At 38.1% G+C, this 18,830-nt stretch overlaps 1 protein-coding gene across 20 annotated transcripts in view; it reads left to right on the top strand.

Annotated features, from left to right (window-relative positions):
- The first annotated feature begins 28 nt into the window (after positions 1-28).
- The window catches only part of dst (dystonin), a 204,890-nt gene continuing 186,088 nt past the window's right edge, over positions 29-18,830 (top strand). For 16 of the 20 annotated variants that reach the window (XR_008963505.1, XM_057341543.1, XM_057341542.1 and 13 more), the window contains exons 1-4: positions 29-362; positions 688-722; positions 1,082-1,264; positions 6,030-6,243. Coding sequence is in view for 19 of the 20 variants with exons in the window: in XM_057341543.1 (XP_057197526.1) it covers positions 182-362; positions 688-722; positions 1,082-1,264; positions 6,030-6,243 (613 nt within the window). In the remaining variant the exon portion in view is untranslated. The other 4 variants (XM_057341524.1, XM_057341535.1, XM_057341536.1 and 1 more) reach the window with 4 other exon arrangements.

The raw sequence follows: 18,830 nt of genomic DNA, 5'->3' as shown, positions 1-18,830 counted from the left end.
TAAAACCAGGGGCTCTGCTGAGTCATGGGCTGTTGGGGTGCATTACTGAAGTACAGACACACCATGAGATAGATTATATGCCGGGGACCTTCAAGTGAGGCACTGCAGCATGAAATAGCCTTTCTCAATATTTACATAAGGAGAGGAACCGTATGTGTAGGAGTGGCTGCCCTACATCGCAATGATCGCTGCGGCTTTTTTGGTCTTACTGAGACCCTTAAGTATTCAGTGTGTTTTATTGCTATTATTGCTTTTAATTGGAACTGTCGCTACAATCTTGTTTCTCTGTTGCTGGCATCGGAAGCTGCGCAATGAGAAAATCCCCATAAAATCGGTGTTTACTAGGCGTTCAAGGAGCCGTGGTGAGTCGCATCGGCTTTCATTCATTGCGTTCACCTTACATATGTCTTTTTGTGGCATGTCAGCGCTATAGCATGCATGCGGCATGTAGACGGGCGGTAGCTATTTACACGTTATATTACACATTTTCATTCATTCTTCTCTTCTTATAGGTTTCAGTGGCATGTCGTGTTATGCACTTGAGTGATGCGTTTACATTGTCAGCTCTTTTGTGCATGCCTATTTCTTTTTCAAGAGCAGTAAAAGTTATTTCTTCAACAGCATCTCTAAGACACAATGTGACTGAATGCATGTGGGGTTTGTTTCAATCATTCCCATTTGTTCTAGAAGCTGCTCTCCGGACGCATCACTTTCGCTCCGAGGTAAATCTCTTTCTCTTGCTCGCTTGTCAAGGTCATAAAGTGGCAAGGTTTTAATAGCAAACCTTTTAAAATAATCAGATTGTGACGAGCTGTGATGTTGTGTTTCGTTTGGACTGATATTTGGTCACTTGACTAGGAAAACAGTGAGTGAAATACGCATTGCGCATGTGTGCGGCCCGATAAATAATTCAGGCAAAGACTGTACTTTTATAAGCTATAAATATAGGCTGTTGCCACGAAGTGAATCTTTCAGGAATATAAAAGGCAAAGTAAATATTGAACAAATTGGGGGGAAACAATAATATTAAGAGCTGATAAGTAAAATTATGTTTGATTATATTATGGTTATTGTTTGATAGGTCTTTCGTCACAGTCCTCGTCATGTAAGAAGAAGCACGCGCGCGCGTGTTTGCGAAGAGAAAATCGTTGAGATCCCGGAGAGCGCGCCGGACGCGTGCCCAACTGTGAGGAGGCGCAAAGTCAAGAAACGAGTCCAGCCGGAGTTTTATCACTCTGTTCAGCTCACACCAACACGCAAACCAGTACGTACATCCCAACCTATAGGACTACAGTACACACAGATCCTGATTTAGGACGCACATATCCCGAAATATTTAGGCCTATATGCAGAGCACCAAATTAGAGATGTGACACCTGTGAAACCTTAGCACTGTTTTAGCCTAATACTAAAGTATCAGTGGAGTCAATCAGTTAAACAATCACATGACAAAAAATTAAATCTGTTAAAAGTAAATGTTTCTGTAATGACACTATATAGTCAGACTGCTATAGACAGAACATTTTACATTTTGGTGTGCCCAATTTCCACCATAGTCAGATGAAAAAAAACTTGCTCAAAATCTTTTCTCCTTAAATATCCAGCACTTATGAAATAGCTTACATTTTGCTTACATTATGGAGAGATACCAGCTAATGTTTACTTGAAGACTGTTTGTGAAGAAGAGATATGAAGAATAGATTTTTCTTTAAAAAAACATGCTTGTAATTATTAAGATAAAGGTCACAGCATCTGCACATATATACATGAAACATTTTTGGCAACATAGCGGTTTACTAACTTTTTTGTGAATGATTTCGGTTTGGTTTACATTTTTTTGGTTCAGTCAGACTGTGTTTAATTTGTCTATAAAACCACTGTGAATGACATAAACAAAACTGGTTTAACCCTGTTCCAGAAGAACTTCCTTCCTTTCAGTTCTTGAACCCTCGACAAACTTTGTATCACAAAATACAAACAACAGAATATGTATAACCAAATGAAAATAATAAATATTAACTTTAAGATTAAATTATATATGTAAGATAAAAAAGATAAACAAAAACTGAAACCGGAAGTGCCTCTGGACTAGTTGAAGTGGTTTGTATCAGATCACATTTTATGAGCAGAAATACAGATATCCAGGTAATTCCAAAGCATTTACAAGCTTTCTTGCAACTGTAGTTATTAATAATAAATCAGACTATTAGTTACATTGTTGTGTTAAATTATTGAGGTTGCCACTACACTGTAAAAAAAATGTTGGTTGAACTTAAAAAAATAAGTTACCTGGTTGCCTTACAAATTTGAGTTGATTCAACTTAAAAATATTAAAACTCAATGATTCATTGAGTTATGTAAAATCATATGTGACCCTGGATCACAAAACCAGTCTTAAGTAGCATGAGAACGTAATAGCCAAAAATACATTGTATGGGTCAGAATGATCCATTTTTCTAATGCCAAAAATCATTACGATATTAGGTTAAGATCATGTTCCAAGATATTTTTGTAAATTTCCTGGATGCAGCAAAATCGCTAACAAAAATTCCCGGAAACACGCCTACAAACTTTGCTTGCTGCTGTCCACTCTTTGAGAATTACCCACTCAAGTTTGGTGTCTATGTAGAATTTCTGCTTTCGGGTTCATCTATTCTCTACAACTTCATTACAGCGGTAAGCCAATAGAGAGCGTAAAAACAAACCTGTTTCTTCTTAGCAGCGGCTTGCTACAGCGCCTCACAGGCAGTTTCTGCAAATCTCATATTAATCTTGAGTGCCTATACAGTAGTATTGCATACGTTGTATCTTCGAAGTGTATTTAGTTTGATCAAATTTATAAAAGAGAGATACAGCTGTACGATTATTTCCGAAAAATCACGAGCTGCTTGAGGTGGGACTAGTGGGGAGAGTGGGATGGAACTACAGCACGAGCAAGCAACACATCATCACATTAATCCCTTCGTGTTTTGTACATTATGCACGTACACGCCGATTGCCAACAAAACACAGACGTATGACTTAGTTTGACTTATCGCGTGCAGTTCATGTCTGGCATCTTTTAGCACTGGTACCGCGCCATCTATCAGTTTCAAACGATCTTCAAATCCAGCGTTATATCCACCCTTTATATAACATCCATCGCTGAAATGCCTTGAACAAACAGACACACCTAAACTTCACTATTGCAAGAGTAACGATTTAAGTCCATTTTGACGCAGCGCAGATAACCTTGATGGTAAGCGGGTCTCGCTCGTCAGTTGGCTCGTGGGCGGGCTCTTTCTTTCGCCTTGCCGGGCTTTTCCGGGAGAATGGCAAATAAAAGGAATGCTTCAGAAAGTTTTTTATAATTCTGGATCCCTGTGTCCAAAACAAGTTGGAGTGCTGGGGGAGTGTATCAAGTACAGAAATACTACATCATACGTCCAACTCATTTTTTAAACAAGTTGACCATGTTAAGCATGAGAAGCCAGCACGTTTAACAGTGTAAAGTCAGAATGCATAACAGCATGATACCCGATCTTTAACACTTTAAAGGCGATTTTCTCAATGTTTTGATTTTGTTCCACCCTCAGATTCCAGAGTTTTAAATAGTTGTACCTCGACCAAATAGTGTCCATACAAACCATATATCAATAGAAAGCTTATTTATTCAGGCTTCATATGATGTAAAAAATGCAATTTCGAAAAACTGACCCTTAAGACTGGTTTTGTTGTCCAGGGTCACTGGTCACATATGTGGGAAAATAACTGTTTTGTCTGAATCTTGTTTTGCTTACTATTTCAAGGTTTGAGAAATTACAGTTGATTTATTTTGTGTCTACTTTTCCTTCAATTACCTTTTAAATTTGTAATAATGTTTAATATACACACCAGATATTGATTTTAATATCTGCATTTTTAACCACTGTGTAATTCTATTTGTAGCGAAAGAAAAGAACAAAACTTTTTTGTTAAAACGGAATGTCTGGCACCAAGTTCTTATGACCGGCAGGAAAGTGATCAAAGCACCTTTGTAACTGAAATTTATATTTGGAAAGCAGGATGTGGATGAGAGTAGCATTACATATGTGGATTTGTCTTTTTCTTCCGGTTTTACAAAGTGATCCTTTTCTTAAAATAGGACATTTAGAAGCGAAGCAGCTTTTACGCAGTGAACAGTGTACTGTATATTAGAACTGCTTAATTTTTGCTGCCTTTGTTAGATCAGATAGCACTATGTCACTGCATTTGTGAAAGCGCAAAGTAAGATGGCTGATATTGTCTAGCATTGCTAAAAATATCATACTAGCTTCATTTATAGCCATCTGTATTACCTTACAGCAGAACTTGATCTTTGTTTTTAAGAGGCCACAATCAATAATTACCCATCACTCAATATCAACTTAAACTGAACTATACTGTTTTTACAAAACTATATACTGCATTTCATTTTATGTTCATGAATGGAATACATGTGCGGCAGATTCCCTTTTCTTCAGATCATGCTGGATTGTATGAATATTGGCAATGTTTATTTTTTGTAATGCCCAGCAGATATGAAATGCCAATGCCGCAATCATATAATATGACTGAAGTGCTTTTCTTTTTGTAACGCACACTGTGAAGCCATCTGTACTGGAGCACATGCTGTGTGTGTTACAGAACCTCAAAGCCAAGTGACTTCTTGCCTTGCACCTGTTAACTTACATTCATACTTCAAGATAGTTGTCACACTGTGGGTTGGTGGGGGGGTTTGGGGGGCAGGGCTTGTTGTCTCATTGAACTATAGGTGGTCAATGATTGACTTCTGTAGACAAATGCATTGAATTCTTGACTGAAAGATTATTTTAACAAATATTGTCTTGGAAAAAAGATCTAGTTAGTTAATTTAACACAGCTTCAGTCTTCAGTGACTCACGTTGTCACAATTTGTGGTAGATCATCACAATAGAAATGTGATTCTTCATACTGATTTGGACAAAACACCTTTATTATGAAATAATCTGCCAACTCTGAAACGTTTATGTGAAATAATTGTATGAAACTATAACATTTTATACTGTTGTTGATACGTCATCTGCTATTACAAAAATATTTGGGCTTTTGAGAATTTTACACAATATATCCCGTAGAATTCAATTGAACTGTGGATTTAGCATTAATTTGTTCCGTGTGTTATTTGTATTATTTTATTTTTATTGTTTTCCCTTGCTGTCTGTGACTGGAAGAAATAACCTGTGACCCATTTTTGGGATGCCACCCATTGGAAATCTCTGGCATTGATTGCTTGTTGCAGAACAAAGAGATGTTTTGCAATAAAAAGAAACTTTTGAGAATTGCCTGAATATTAAAGGCAATTGTGGGAATGATTTAAATTGGATTTTTATTGTGTGAAAATAGCATTTTAAAAAGCATCAAAAGCAATAATTCACCTATGGCAAGTGAAGAAGCGCTGTTTTTATTTTTTTTGGGTGACAACAGCAGACAAAAGCAGCACGAAATCTTCTACCAGAGAGGCGCTGTAACACCACATCACAGAGATTCAGTGAATCCAGGGTAACTGAAAGGATTGTGGCTTCTGTCTGAGGATTTGGTTCGCTTGCATCAGTGTAGGTGACTGTGTGTTTGTGTGCGCATCTGCTCTTTCTCTCTCTGGGGAATTTGAAATCGTTTCATGCTTTCAATCCAACCGGGAGACACAAGACGGGATACCGTCAGAAGGGTGCGGTTCAACCTAAAATGACATCGCCGAATGTCAATGGCAAGTGGAAGCAGAATATCTGTCCATGCGTTTGAGATGTACGCGGCGGTGAGTGTTTGCTTGTCCTGGCGGGGGAGCCACATGCAATTCTCCTTGACGGGTTTTATATCTTTATCGTTTCCTTTGGTCATTTGAGTTGGTGCGCAAAAATCAATGCGTCCTTTAACCTGAGCGCAGAAATGGTGAGAGCGCGTAGCTTTCGTTCACACTGCTGTTTTTATTTGCCGGGTTGTTGATGCATGCGTGTTATTGTTGTTTATTGCTTGTCTATTGTCTCCGCACACAGAGCTCCGGGTCCGGGAACGCGTCTCTGCGCTGCTCTATGTCTTCCTCGGCGGATTTCTCAGACGATGAGGACTACAGCGCGAAATCCGGCACGCTGTCGCCGGCACCGGGTGACACGTTACCGTGGAATTTACCCAGACACGAGCGCTCGAAGCGGAAGATCCACGGAGGATCCGTGCTTGACCCTGCCGAGAGAGCGGTGCTCAGAATTGCGGGTAGGAATTCAACATAGCCGACTCCTGTAATTCATTCATACACATCTGTTCATTGATCTCAGATCTACTTTGATGAGATCTGGTGTCATTTAGATATTTGATCATATATGGCATCATATACTGTATAATAGGCCTATAGCAAACAATCACGTTGAACTTGGTTTTGTTTTGGATTTTGGGAATTGCTTGAGAATGAAAGGCTGTTATTGTAGGGTGCACCGTACGTGCAGGTCCTATTCACATCTGGGATTGGATGACTCGTCATTATCATCACCATCATAAGAAAACAACAGTTTGTGGAAAGTGTATTGTGCAGCGTTTTGGTGTTGTTATGCATATGTCAGTAAAGGCTTAGGGCTGAATGATGAATCAGCATCAGTGATAATGCAATAGTGTCTGCATGCTTTCCAGTCAGGCTCTGGAATGACAGGCCATTTCTATATTTCTGTCTACTTTTAGTAAAGATGTTTCTTAAATGATTTGAATGATGAGAATTATTAACTTAAATATCACATTTTCCCCTTACTCTACATTGGAGTTGTTAAATACAGCCTACATATAGGCTAATATATATTGAGCTAATGCATTTTATATTTTTATTTCGAGTAGCCTCTGGTTAAGAATTGAATGTAAATGACAGTGATTCAATTGGTCCAACTCAGCGCCGTCGCCAAACGTGGAGCGCGTTTGTGCTAGGCGCTAGGACCACGGAGAGCAATTGACTGTGTCAGAAACACATGGCATCAGTGAACACCAGTGACTCTCGTGCGCCTCAAAAATAGAGGATGAGTACACATTTTCCTGTCACACACACACACACACACACACATATATATATATATATATATATATATTAATAAACACACATAATTATAGCTGAATGTTGACACAGTGTCAAAAAGGATAAATCATATTGTTATAGAATTTGTAGAATAAACATTTAAGTCATATCATGGAAACAGAATGATTGTAAAGAGGCACTGGTGGGATAGTTAGATGGCTGAAATAAATAGAGGCGGCTGGGAGTGTCACATCTATCACCGGCTACACGGGTGTGATTTACGGCCGTAACGGCGGAGGAAGTCTGGTTTATTGGCCGGTTTATGGATATGGGAGGGGAGGCAGGGGCGTCGCCTTTCAGTCAGACAGTCAGGCAGGCAGGCAGAGCTCCAGTTCACTCGCGCGCCTGCTAAATGTCCAGCACCGGCAATGGCCCGTTATGGAGCGGCTGCGTATATGCTCGCCGACGAATTGGAGTATCTTCAAGCGTATGAGGACGTGCTGGAGAAATATAAAGGTAAATAATGAATTCGAGTTGGTCTCTTTTCGGTGATAAAGTGAATAATTGTTTGTGAAATAATCCTCCGGGTGCAACGGTCAGTTCAGTTCAGCGGCCACATTGCTACAGTGTTACACTGATTCATACATTGTTTCCATTACACTGTTGTAGCAGTTGCACTTTACTGACCTTTACATTCCCTGATCTATCTATCTATCTATCTATCTATCATCTATCTATCTATCTATCTATCTATCTATCTATCTATCTATCTATCTATCTATCTATCTATCTATCTATCTATCTATCTATCTATCTATCTATCTATCTATCATCTATCTATCTATCTATCTATCTATCTATCTATCTATCATCTATCATCTATCATCTATCTATCTATCTAATTTGTAATAAGGTCATTGCATGTTATTTGATTGGTGTCCTCCAGCAGTCGGTTGTGTTTTCCTATCCATCATGACCGCTATTAATGCATCTCCCCTCATGCACTTACAATAGCTTACAGCCATTTGCATTACAGTATTATTTCTGCTGGATTATTATAGACAGCATCTTTCTGTGTCACTGAGATACAAATGTACAGCAATATCCAAATGCACACAGAAATGTATTTCGCCTTACGTAGATGAGCTTTAGCGCTTGAAGCGGATGTGACCTGTGTGTTCATGCTGAAGCAAAGCAGCAGTGGATCTATCAGCTGTTGAGTATCGTAAGCTAACTGTGGTTAAAAGCTCAGCAGTGTGTATGTGTGTCTGTGAATAAGCCCGCTTAAGTCATATGATGAAGGCTTTTTTTGATTATGTGACTTTTGCTTTCTGCAGGCGATAATAAATAAGCAGATTTGTTGATTTTCTACATTACAATGTGTTTCGGTACTATTTATGTGTCTATTAAAATCACATTTTATTTTGTTCATCGAAATGCATGCATATAATCACTGTAACACTAGTGGGTTGACAAAAATAAGCAACCGTTCTTGATTTTCTGGAACCTGTCTAGGTGTACAGCTTGTCTTTTTTGTTCTGGCAGTCATGACTGTCACTTCAGGGCAGAGGTTATCACACATAGTTTATTGGTCACTGTATTGGCATGATTTCAATGTATTAAATTACTTACTGTTAAATAATAACAGTATAACAATGTATGTATGTGCTGTGAAATGGTTAAAAATGATGTTGACGTCCTAGGGCTTAACATGTGCATTACGTTTGTTATGTTATGTTTGTAATGTTCTTTTATCAAAGTATGTGATTTCAGCACTATCTGAAAGGAATTATTCATGAACAAATCTTTTTTGCTTTCAGGGAGATTTTCAGCTTAACTCATAATGTCCTCACTTGTTTACCAAGCAGTTACATTTACTATCTGAAAAGTGTATGTACAATCCTTATTATATTGACCCATGAATATTAATTAGGCCGTGTCACAGTTAGTCACATCTCAGCAATAGGGGAGTACTAGACATTGTACATCATTTCATTTATAAACAGTTAGCAGTAGGGCTGTGCAATTAATCGAAAATAATTGTAAACGTCAATTTTGGCGTTCAACAATTACAAAAACAAAATAATCGACGTAAAACGATTATTGTGCCGCATTCCATTTTGCAAGGATCATCTCTTTTCTTGTGGTATAAATCCACAGCGCACCCCTTTCCTTACAGTTGTTCAGCTGTGCTATTTCTTTACATTTATTTTTCAGTTGAATTCACAGTTTAAAAGCCAAGTTTTTTTATTTTTCTATGTTGTTTAAAACTTAGTGAGTAATCATGTTAAATAATCGGGATCTCAATATTGGCCAAAATAATCGTGATTATGATTTTTGTCATAATCGAGCAGCCCTAGTTAGCAGTGGATTCTGCCGGGTACTGAAGTCATTGTTTTTTAGTGACTGGATACAGCTGGCTACAATTTCTTCTTTCCATTGTGTCCAGAACTCTAAAGATGTATTGACTCATTTCCCAAACGTGAGGTAGAATTGTTGTCATAATTAAGTTGTTAGAATGATTATACACTGTATGGTTGCTTTACTCTTGCATTTGTTATATACATTCAGAATAAGCATTTTACCTATTATGCTTTCCATAAGTTGATAACCAAGATTGCAACGCATTCTGTTTGTGCCTCTTTGAATACAGTTTTAGTTCATAATGATGATTTAAACCGTGTGACCATGCCTTCTATTTAATCACACTGGAAACTGTGATGCACATCTCTGAATATTCTTCCTCTAGAAACTAAAAATAATCAATATAAAAAAAACATCAAAGCTATACGTCATGTTAATCAGTATTAAAATCAATCCCAATGTACAGTGAGTAGTCTGTTTAGTCAGTTTGCAGTTTTGTGGTCAGTGGGAACTATGAACAATGATAAAATGGATATTTGTTGGAGGCATTCCTGTACATGACATCTAATACAGAAACACTGTTGTAGCTGTTCTCAGGACAAAAGACTTGTCTGTCTGGGTTTTTGTTGCTTATGCTAAATGCCTTGTAGGAAGAATTAATGCTAGATGTATATTATGGAAGAATTAAGTCAGAGGGGTTGTTGATTCAATTCAATTTTATTTTATTTATATAGCGCTTTTCACAATTTTCATTGTTGCAAAGCAGCTTTACATACATCATAATAAAAATAATAATACTAGGAGAAAATTAAAGAGAATATACAGTATTTAGATACATTGTATTATTGCAAGTTTTTCTCTATGCAATGTACACTGATGTCAGTGGATTGTCAGAAACTATAAATTATTCATTCGAAGTATATGTGTTGAGACCCAAGTCTTTGACCACTATTTAATTATATTGTGATATTTATAAATGCTGCCATATGGTGGGAAGCATATAGCACATTACACCACTGCACATTCAGAAAACAATATCAGAAAAAAAGATTTAGTAAACACTTAACTTAAACAACAACCTTTCAAATTTGAAATGCACAGCAAGTTTAGAGTTTAGGTGCTATTGGTTAACACTAGTAAATGCCTTAGCTAACATGAGCTAACAATGAACAATTTAGTTTTTCAGCATTTATTAATCCTTGTGAATGTAAGTTCATGTCAATACAGTTATTCATGTTAGTTTATGGTGCATTAACTATGTTAACAGTGACAACATTTGATTTTAATAAAGTATTAGTAAATGCTGAAATGAACATTATGACGAGGGAGGCGTGACGAGAGCCGTGGGAGGAGGAAGCGAGGCCGGGATGTGATTGGTAATGAGTGTCAGCTGGGCGTCATTCCGGCCTTTTATCTCTCACAGAGGAGATCGGAAGCATAAAAGGACGAACGGCAGGAGAATATGGCGAGAGAGGGCCGGGCCCGGACATACGTTAAGTTTTGTTTATGTTCGTGTGGCCGGCAGTCGTCCGTGAGGGGCTGCTGGCCTGTTTTGCTGCTGTTTATTGTTTATTTATTTTTTATTAAAATGTTTGAATGTTCGCCGGTTCCCGCCTCCTTCCTTCTGTTTTATTGAGCTTTATTACAAACATGAATTAATATTATAAATGCTGTAGAAGTATTGTTCATTTATTAGTTTATGTTAGATAATGCATAAAGTAATTGCTAACAAATAGCACCTTATTGTAAAGTGTTACCGTTATTCATTATTATTAAAAGGAATGTCGTTTGGTATTTATATATTTTTTAGAAAGCATTAATAAAAAAATATTTAAAATCAGTTTTGCTAGTTATCAGACATTTAAACAGAAAAAGCTTCAGGCTAAACACTGGCCATGTTTTGAACAGGAGTTTAATAAGTAAATTAAGTTAATACAAGTTAAATGTATGTTTTTATTGTGCTCGTGTACCAGAGTGCATTTAATCTAAAGTGAAATTAAATCGGTTTCCTTTTCAAATGTCGTAATCTTGTAACCTAATCAAAATGAAATGCAGACATTTCAATAGAGCTATGAATTTGAGACTTGAACATGGAATGTGGTTTGTGCTAGTATACAATGGCCCCTACACAGATCTGGAAAAGTGCAGGATCACAGTGTACCTGTAACAGGTGAGGAGGATAAACTGCTGAAAGCTTTGTGGCTTTTCAAACATTGTGTGGCAGAGAAAGCTTGAGATTTACACGAGTGGGTGTGAATCTCAGTTTTACCGTTGAGTGAATTGAGCTTGACCGGGAGTCCCTTCTTCTGAGATAAGAAGCTCTTTCATGAAACACTATAGATACTACAGTTTAATACAAACATCAGAACATTACGCTCAGCATAAAGGGCCAAGACACTGTACCTCTGTATGTCAACACACTGACTTTCTTTGGACTGTTACTTGATTTTGATGTTTTTCTTTGTACAGTACCTCTATTGTCCTTTTTATAGGTTGTTGAAAGCAAGTTTTTATGTCAGTGCAGATGGGAGAAGAACCAAAGGATTTACCTTGTGAAAACTTTTTTTTGAGTGAACTGGATTTTTGTGAATGGAGTATCACAGAAGAATTTATAAGATGTGGTGTCTCATGTTGCACAATAAAGGGTCCTGATATAGGACCCTTTGATATTGTTTAGTACTAGAACAAATATTACATTCAACCAGGTCAGAAAGATCTGTTTCTTGTGCCATGCCACATCAAATACATTGCTCCGAGTCCTATGTCATATAGTAGTGACAGTATTTTTTGTGTACATTCTAGACTTCATGCAGCATTCATGGTTGAAATGGCTCTCTAGACGGCACAATGGGACCTGGCTAAGCAAAACACGTACTGTATGTCTGTTTATTACATTTATTGATTTTCAAAGAATTTAGTTGATTTGTAGTTGTAGTCATGACTACATTTGAGACGAAACCACTTTCCTTAGTAGACAAATTTCGTTTACCTCTGGTACAAGGTCAGCTTTCTATCCACACCAGTCAGAACAGCAGTCTAAGCTCATTTCATGATTAGTTTGGGGGTTTCCACTGCACAATAAAAACAATCCAGTCTGATGTTCTGCATTCTGTTAGGTGCTGCTTAGCCATGCTTTTATTATTTGTGTGGAGCGAGAGGAGGAGTCTGTTTCTTTCCGGATGGCAAATGTAAACCTTTGAAGTAACATCCAGAAATAGCTGGTCAGTATATGGAATGTGTAATGTCACACCCCTGATGAGGCTGCAGTTTACGAATACTGTGACAGGGTTCTGGTCAGATGACCATAGTGGAAGAGCAAATGCCTATGGGTCCACTGTCACATGACCCAACATACCACTTATGCAACACTGAGTTCTCAGTGTTTTCTTTCATTGTATGACACAGTAAAACCTTGTTTTAAAGTACTCCGTGTTCTGTTTACACGTGGATGTTGCTAAGGACATCTCTCATATTATCAACTCATTGATCAGAATTTGTTTGTTTTATACTTGCTATTTATGGCCACCACGGTTATTATTGAGTTTGGTCTTTTACAGTGGTATTGTCATTAAAGGAAGTTCATCTCAAAATCAAAATTGTGTTATTTTTTACTCACCCACATGACATTCAACATGTTTTAAGACCTCCCGCCGTCTTTGGAACACAAATAAAGATATTTAGGTGATATCCAAGAGATTTCCAGGCCTCCTCATAGACATCATGGTTATAGTTGTTGTCAAGGTCTAGAAAAGTACTAAAGACATGGTTAAATTGGTCCATCTGCTCATAGTGGCTCAATTGAATTTCTTTGAAGCGACGACAGTACTTTATGTGCGAAAAACAAACCAAAATAACGACTTTAATCAATATATTCTGCTCTGTCTTGTCAGACTATGGTGCGCGTTCATGAGAGCACTTCGACGCATGTGCATTCGGTTGGGCAAAATAGTGCAAGTCTTCCTCAATATCGAAATCATCAGACATTTTGCGAAGATCAGCTTATATACAGCGTGTGTCTACTTGTAAAAACAGAGTTGCACTTCTGGGTTGTCAGTCAGAATGCCGGCGTCTGCCCCCACCGAATGTTAGTTGGTTAGTTAGATACTTTATTCACCCCAATGGGAAATTCACAGTTTTCAAGCAGTATACACACATTAAAACAATGCAATAAGAAAAAACATACAATTAAAAAGTCTAAAAAGTCTAAAGTCTAAAAATATGCACGTTATAATAAATATAATTTCATTTAATTTCATTTAATTTCATTATGAATGCACATGTGGCGAAGTGCTCTCTTGAACGCGCACCATAGACTGACAAGACAGAGGAGAATATATCGATTAAAGTTGTTATTTTTTTATGTTTTTTTGTCACGGCTGTGGCAGAAAGAACCCAAATGCAGGCAGCGGTGAAGGGGTTAACACAACAAGATTTTAATTATAAATAATAAACAAAACACAAAACAAAAACCCACGATGGGGCAAACCAAACAACACTAGATACTACAACTGACAAGACAAATATAACTTGACTTGACTTGAATGTTTCTCCTGCAGGCTTCCTGTTTCCTGCATCGCTGCCGGCAGCTTGTTTGTATCCGTGCGCTTACCACTTCGCTCTAATATTAGTGTATTTTATTATCATTAATTATTATTGTCGTTGCTAACGTATCCTGATATCTTAATAACCCTGTTCCTGTTATTTACTTGGAAGAGTCTAAACCAAATGTGATAGTTAACTTAACGCCGTTAGCATAGCAATAGCGTGTTAGCTTGCTTTCTGTTCACACTGTTTGTGATGTGTTTTAATGAATCATAGGATTAAGAAACAACGCTATATAATTAAAAACATTAGATGATTAAGTGTTTTCTTTTTACTAAAAGAATGTTAAGAATGTTGGTGTGTTGTCCGGCCACAATAAACTGTTTTTAGGAGACCACTCCTTGGGGGAGGTGCCCCTGGAGAACATTCCTCAATACTGAGCATTGACCACAGGATTATGTTTTGAGAAGGTTTTATTTTTCAGGAACTACAGATAAATAGGACGTTGGTGATTGGTGGAAAGGAGAGCACAAAAGGCAGAGGAGGAGTCAGAAGATACGAGCGACGTCACATACTTTATAAATATGGGTGTATTTTGAATATTTTGGTTGTTGGCTTGTGGTGGAGAGAGTGGTGATTTACTGCAACCCAAAGCTTTGTTACCCTTTTTACATCTGATAATAAAACTTCTGCTTAATTTTGGAGAACGTCTCTGTGCAAATTTTTGAACATGCAGGACTGCCTTTAAAGTCCAACAAATGGTGACCCCGAGACGTGATTTGACGAGACGTGATTTGATGAGAGACGAAGGCATTTTCTGCCAATTTCGTTCGGAACGAGATTCAGATTCAACACACAGGTCGACCTAAAAATAAAAGGTAAGCAGAAGCCTGTTTATTCAAAATTCTGCTATTGAATATACCTAAATTGCTGTGTTGAATTTGATGAACATTCCGAGTAAGTACAAGTAAATTATAAAAAAGAAGTTTTGAGAAATCAGATTTAAAAAGACATTACTGTAAGACGTTGCGTCACATAAGGAAATTGTGAGACGTTTCATTCTCGGGTTTGAGGCCCTCGATTTTTGAATAAATCGTAAATTCTCGGGTTTAGAGGCCCTCGATTTAATAAATCGTAAATTCTGCCGGGTTTAGAGGCCCTCGATTTTTGAAATAAATCGTAAATCTCGCGGGTTGAGGCCCTCGATTTTAATAAATCGTAAATTCTGCGGGTTAGAGGCCCTCGATTTAATAAATCGTAAATTCTTCGCGGGTTTAGAGGCCCTCGATTAATAAATCGTAAATTCTGCGGGTTGAGGCCCTCGATTTGAAATGAATCGTAAATTCTGTCGGGTTGAGGCCCTCGATTGAAAGATATCGTAAATTCTGTCGGGTTAGAGTCCCACGAGTCGGCGAACTCGTAAAGGAATATTCCAAAATTGTTTGTTGTGTGTTAAATGTAAGAGTTGAATGTGAATACTGATAAAGGCGATTGAAGAAAAGACGTTGCGTCACAGAGACTCGTTGAGAAACTGAGACGTTGCGTCGAGTAATTAAGTGAATTAATTCGGAAAACTGAGTCACAAAGACCACCTTATACTATAAATTGGAATACATAAGGCTGTAAAAGATTGTGAACAGTACAATTGTGTGTAAAATGGCTGAATTTCAGAAAGAATGAAATAAAACTCAAAAACCATTCCAGTAAAAACCCAAAAAGTGAAGTAGTAGAAATTGACTACACTCAAATTGAAACCAGAAGACATAATAGAGAAAGCCACAGGATATGGGGAAAACAATTTATGGCTGGAATGGATAATTACCACAGCCAGAGAACAGGGGTTAGATGATTGTGTAGGGTGTGCTAACGCAAGACCTAAATTACACACAGAACCTGCACCCTTGTATCCAAATGATGCTTGGGGCTACAGGTGTATGCTAGCCTTGACACGTCAAGCATCACCACCAAATTGTACCACGTTGGCAGCAATATTTCCACCCATATCAAATTACTCAAAGGCAGGACCATTCACACCACAGAAAGCAAACTACACGTGTTTTAACATTACACATAACTCACCAAAAAGTAACCTAGGGGAAATAAGTAGTGACTGGTGTAATCAGATAGTGATAGATAAAGGGACACAAATAGGAACATGGGCTAGAGCAGGATTGTATTACTATTGTGGAGATCGTAGACTGTTTACTAGAATACCTGAGGGAGCAAAAGGAATGTGTGCTATGGTAAGGTTGGGAGCCCCCATTGCCTTAATCGGTGAGAAAACTGTAAAAAAGGAAAGTATAAGTTCAGCCACACTTGCCAGAAGACGCAGAAGACATATCCTCAGGAAGAGGGCAACAGGTTCAAGTGTAGATTTGTCATTGAACAGCCCTACATACATTGATGCAATAGGAGTTCCTAGGGGAGTACCACAAGAGTACAAGTTAGTAGATCAGATAGCATCAGGATTTGAGAACATACCGATAATATCTGCATTTTTCCCAGTCACCCCTAACAAAAATGTAGATAGAATAAATTACGTACATTATAATGTCATGAGATTGGCAAACATGACCAGAGATGCTGTTGATGGGTTGGCTGAGCAGCTGGCCCCAACTTCTTTGATGGCCATCCAAAATCGCATGGCTTTAGATATGCTGTTAGCAGAGAAAGGAGGAGTGTGTTTCATGTTTGGAGAGTTGTGTTGCACATACATTCCAAACAATACAGCCCAAGATGGATCGGTTACTAGAGCATTAGAGGGATTGAAGACATTGTCTGTAGAGATGAAGGAGCACTCCGGTATAAATAACCCTTTCGGAGATTGGTTAGATGCAACGTTGGGAAAATGGAAGGCCATGGTGATGTCTATTTTAGTGTCAATAGGAGTTTTCTTAGGCATATTGAGTACTTGTGGATGTTGTTGTATTCCTTGTATTAGATCACTGTGTAATAGGTTAATTGTTACAGCTATTGAAAAAAAAGAATCTCCACCATCTTACAGTATGCCCCTGTTATCAAGTGATCTAACAGAAAATGAGGAAGAAAATTATGTATGACCTATTACGAATATTTTGTGTGACCTCTTTCGAGGTCAAGAGAGGGAATTGTGGGAATATTTTTTAGATAAAAGTATGATTTAAATATCAATATAATCAATAAGTGTTTTCTTTCATTTGTTTCATTAAGCTGTGTGTTTTGGTCATGTGCTTTCTATTTCACTCAGTGGAAAGTTCCTGGGGCAAACAAAGAAAACAGAGAAAGTTGGGGGTTGGAGTCGTAAATTATCTAGATAAACACACACACATATAAAGAGTCACAAAGAAAAATAAATGTTATGAATCAATCCACTGCATATGTTCTAAGTATAATCATGAGTTGTGATGTGTTTTAATGAATCATAGGATTAAGAAACAACGCTATATAATTAAAAACATTAGATGATTAAGTGTTTTCTTTTTACTAAAAGAATGTTAAGAATGTTGGTGTGTTGTCCGGCCACAATAGACTGTTTTTAGGAGACCACTCCTTGGGGGAGGGTGTCCCTGGAGAACATTCCTCAATACTAGCGACTGACCACAGGATGTATGTTTTGAGAAGGTTTTATTTTTCAGGAACTAAGCAGATAAACGTGGCGTATGGTGATTGGTGGAAAGAGAACAACACTCCTTAAAAGGCAAAGGCGGGGTCAGAAGATAGAACGACGTCACATTCTGTATAAAATATGGGTGTCAGGAAATGGTTGTGGTTGTTGGCTTTTTGGAGAGAGTGGTGATTTACTGGCAACCCAAAGCTTTGTTACTCCTTTTTACATCTGATAATAAAACCTTATATTACTTTTGAGCAAATTGTCTCTTCAAATTTTTGAACATGCAGGACTGCCTTTAAAGTCCAACACTACCTATGATTGTTAAAATTGACGAAAAACACGTTTGGGTGATCACGCTGACTCGAAACACAAGGATTTAGTGAGTGCGTTCCAAACGCGACACGCAGTCCTCCCGGATATCTGTAAAATCAGCAAATCAGATAGATTTTGAACGTGCCGAAGTTCCAAGAAAGTGTGCTTGCATCAGATGTTTAGCCAACCGTCTGTGAGCCTGCGCACATCCTGCAATGAAATGTATGAAGGCATTATAATGCCATAAAGAAACGAGCGCAATGCTGATGCTGGCAGCGCATCGGCAAATAACTTCCGCGAGAGGACAACGGATAATACACGCGAGGAAACGGGATCCCAGCCGTATGGCAAGCCGATGGTGTCAGAATTACGCCATAGATTTAACGCGTTTATATCCGACGCCGTTTTTGACGGCGTTTTAAACAGTATTTGCGCCGCAAAATACGGCGTCGCGATTCCAAACGCCGTAAAAACACGCGAAAAGCCGTCCATAACGCCGTATTTTAAGGCGTTTAAGGCCACTGAGCGCCGCTTTTGCGCCGCTGTCTGCCATATGAGCGCGTAAAAAACGCCGTTTTGGTTGCACAGAGCACGCGTTATTTACAGCGTTTTGTGTGTTGTATAATGAGCCCCTCCCGCTGATTTCCGCAGCCAGTAAATTCGAACTGTTCTCACCCAATCACTGATGAACTGAGCCAGACCAGAGCAATTTACCACTGATCATTTTACAGGATTTTATTTGTGTGCAGTGTTACCTTTGCTAAATTAAACAAACCATTGCTTGCTTTCCGAGGAAGCNCTCATGATTATACTTAGAACATATACAGTGGATTGATTCATAACATTTATTTTTCTTTGTGACTCTTTATATGTGTGTGTGTTTATCTAGATCATTTACGACTCCAACCCCCAACTTTCTCTGTTTTCTTTGTTTGCCCAGGAACTTTCCACTGAGTGAAATAGAAAGCACATGACAAAAACACACAGCTTAATGAAACA

Source organism: Triplophysa rosa, linkage group LG9, assembly GCF_024868665.1.
Source record: "Triplophysa rosa linkage group LG9, Trosa_1v2, whole genome shotgun sequence".
NCBI lineage: Eukaryota > Metazoa > Chordata > Actinopteri > Cypriniformes > Nemacheilidae > Triplophysa > Triplophysa rosa.
The sequence above is the reverse complement of the archived record's forward strand: the minus strand, read 5'-3'. Positions and strand labels throughout refer to the sequence as shown.